The sequence below is a fragment of the Enhydra lutris genome, unplaced genomic scaffold, assembly GCF_002288905.1.
Source record: "Enhydra lutris kenyoni isolate GAN:26980312 unplaced genomic scaffold, ASM228890v2 scaffoldscaffold83, whole genome shotgun sequence".
Taxonomy (NCBI): domain Eukaryota; kingdom Metazoa; phylum Chordata; class Mammalia; order Carnivora; family Mustelidae; genus Enhydra; species Enhydra lutris.
The window spans coordinates 649087-652346 of record NW_019154167.1 but is presented as its reverse complement, the minus strand read 5'-3'; the positions used below and the strand labels follow the sequence as shown (position 1 = coordinate 652346).

At 50.4% G+C, this 3260-nt stretch overlaps 1 protein-coding gene across 1 annotated transcript in view; it reads right to left on the bottom strand.

Moving 5' to 3' along the window:
* LOC111161277 (collagen type IV alpha 6 chain) overlaps positions 1-3260 on the bottom strand; it is a 71884-nt gene that overhangs the window by 24454 nt on the left and 44170 nt on the right. The window contains exon 24 of the mRNA XM_022524861.1: positions 1244-1297. Within this exon, the coding sequence (XP_022380569.1) occupies positions 1244-1297 (54 nt within the window). The remainder of the gene's footprint in view (positions 1-1243; positions 1298-3260) is intronic.

Genomic DNA, 3260 nt, shown 5'->3' with positions numbered 1-3260 from the left:
TACAGCTGGGGAGAGGACCTTTGGGCCTGATCTTCCCCTGTAGGTGGTCACACCCAACTCCATCCTTCCAGGCTCTGGGATGGTGGGGCTGTTTCTGAGGTACAGCTGGGGAGAGGACCTTTGGGCCTGATCTTCCCCTGTAGGTGGTCACACCCAACTCCATCCTTCCAGGCTCTGGGATGGTGGGGCTGTTTCTGAGGGCCATCTCCATACTGTAGAACTAGACATGGTGGGCAAGTTCATCATGAGAAGATGCTTGGCTGGGTAAAGGCTGCCAATCCTGTGCTCAGCTTGGGCCTCTGTCCTTTGGACTAGGCTGAAAAGCAGCCTCCCTGGATGCCAGTGTGAGAGGGACCCTGCAGAAGGTTCTCATGTCCTCGCCATTTCAGTAGCCTCTTGACTCCAGCGCACCAAACAAACACGCAGATCCATGGCCTTCAATCTTACAAAATAAAGGGTAAAATCCAAATATCTCCATGCTGGCTGCAAACACAAACATCCATCCTCACTCCAGTCATCAGATAAGTTTCATAAATTCTTTTCCCTTGTGATAGCCAGATAAAAACAAACCTTTAGAGGATGAGGCCAAGGACCGGCATTTGGAAAAGACCTGCGCACCCCAGCACGCTTGTGTATTGCAAGCAGAGGGTCGAAATGCTCAGGAGGGAAGAACTTCAAGTCACCCTGGCATCTGGCTCTTTCACTTTATACCTCTGTCTTCTACTTTCTATCCTGAATTCAGAGCCTCCTCCCCCGACAAAGCAGAAATTGTCTCTTGAGTTCTGTTTCCCAAGTGCAATGCTCGAGCTAATTAATCCAAATTGTCCCTGTTACTGCCCAGAGGCATCTTCAGAATAAAAAGCACCTCTGTTTCTTGAGATTCTAACATCTCGATTTACTCGGGGTCCCCTGAATGAACATCAGACACATATACATCCTTCCGGGTAACTCCCAAGGCAAGTTATGGCCCCAGTTAAGTTCACAAAATGAAGGGGCTCCAGGCAGACATCAGCCAAGCCATTGACATGCATGGTGAAGGAAATCAAGTCCCTCTCAGAGACCGCGTGCCTACTTACTACTTTGTGCCCCAGCCTTAGGATCACAACCGCCACCCCCCCACCAACCAGAGGTTCTAGTGTGGTGCTCAGACCATCATGAGTGTCTGAGATAGAGGTGAACGAAAAGGAAAGGAGCTTTTGCCCACACTGGTGTTCGAGAACTTCAAGACTGAGCTAGTGCTCACCTCCCTCTGTGACTAAGTCTCCTTTACCAATGCTCTCCCTGCAGCAGCAGTCACCTAGACCAATTGAGTAAAGAAGAAAATTAAACCAGGATGGGAGTTCCCTAAGGCCCTAGGTTAAGTCTGGGCTGCAGTCTGGGGATGCCCACATATCACATTCCCTGTCTGGATTGAAGGGAGAGCGCTGACATGCACACGGGGATCAAGGCACCGTAGCTGGGTCGGCAATAACCAGGGCGATTGATTGCTGTGAGCATCTGGTTGAGAGCCTCTTTGGAAACAGCCAGTTGTCTGCTTGTCCAAGGTTTGTAATAAGTCACACCACTCGAGTGAAAGGCTTCTAATGATTACATTCCCTTTCCTGGCAATGCAGCCATCCTAGCCTGGGCCACGGCTGGTTGGAGTGAGTACATTAAGAACAGCATCTTCGGGGGGCACCTGAGTGGCTCAGTTCGTTAAGTATCAGACTCTTGATTTTGGCTCAGGTCTGATCTCAGGGTCGTGAGATGGAGCCCTCCATCAGGCTCTGGGCAGGGCGTGGAGCAGCCTGCTTCAGATTCTCTCCTTCTGCCCCTGCCCACCCACCCTGCCATCTGTACACTCTCTTTAGGAAAAAAAAAAAATAGAATCTCATCTTTGGTTTTCATAGCAAAAGTAATGGCCAAAATGCAATGTCTAGAGCTCACAGGTTATGTGTCTTTAAAAATGTGTGGAACAAAATTGCTTGTTTTGAGGAGTTATGTTTGGTTGCCATGGAGAGAAAAAAGAAAGCTGATGCTCTCAGTTGAAGTAATTTTTTGGAAAATCTTGTTACTGCAACAAGACCATTTTCCGCATAAGGCATCTCCCAGGCTAGAGTTTACTATAGGACTATATTCCTAAGAGCTTTCTGTGTCTGGGACCTAGTGACGTTTAGGGTAGGAATGGTCCCATCGGCCTCTTTCTGTTGACTCAGCCTATTGTCAAGCAATCGGAATGCTGATAATATCCGATTTGAATGCATGTAAGTATGTATGCACCGTCCCAGTATAGCTCAGTTTAAAACCCAGTTGTCTGCACAAATGGTTGGTGTAGAATAAAGACCCAGTTGGCAGAAGAGCAACAGAATGACCAGGAATAATGTCCCTGGGAACAGAGCTGGATGCAAAGCTGTGGCTGACACCAGGACTTGCAAAAGGCAGAGTGATTGAGTCTGATAAAAAAAAATTCCTGATTTTTATGGTCAAGATGGCGGAGAAGTAGCAGGCTGAGACTACTTCAGGTAGCGGGAGATCAGCTAGATAGCTTATCTAAAGATTGCAGACACCTACAGATCCAACAGGAGATCGAAGAGAAGAACAGCAACTCTAGAAACAGAAAATCAACCACTTTCTGAAAGGTAGGACTGGTGGACAAGTGAATCCAAAGCGACGGGAAGATAGACCACGGGGGGAGGGGCCGGTTCCCGGCAAGCAGCGGAGCAGCGGAGCACAAAATCAGGACTTTTAAAAGTCAGTTCCGCTGAGGGACATCGCTCCAGAGGCTTAACCGGGGTGAAGCCCACGCGGGGTCAGCGTGGCCTCAGGTCCCACAGGGTCACAGAAGGATCGGGGGCGTCTGTCGCAGAGCTTACAGGTAGTAGAACGGGGAAGCCGGCTACAGAGAAGAGCCGAGGAGTAAGCTCTAAGCTCGGGGTTACCTTGAACCGGTCACAGGCTCGGTCAGCTAGGAGCGCGGCCGGAGGCCAGGGTGACGGGAGTAATTGTGCGCTATTCTCTGAGGGCGCACTGAGGAGTGGGACCCCGGGCTCTCGGCTCCTCCGGGCTGGAGACCGGGAGGCCGCCATCTTCATTCCCGCCCTGCGGAACTCTACGGAAAGCGCTCAGGGAACAAAAGCTCCCTAAAGCAAACCGGAGCAGATTACTCAGAACGCCCCGGGTAAGGGCGGTGCAACTCCGCCTGGGGCAAAGACACTTGAGAATCACTACAACAGACCCCTCCCCCAGAAGATCAATAAGAAACCCAGCCAGGACCAAGTTCA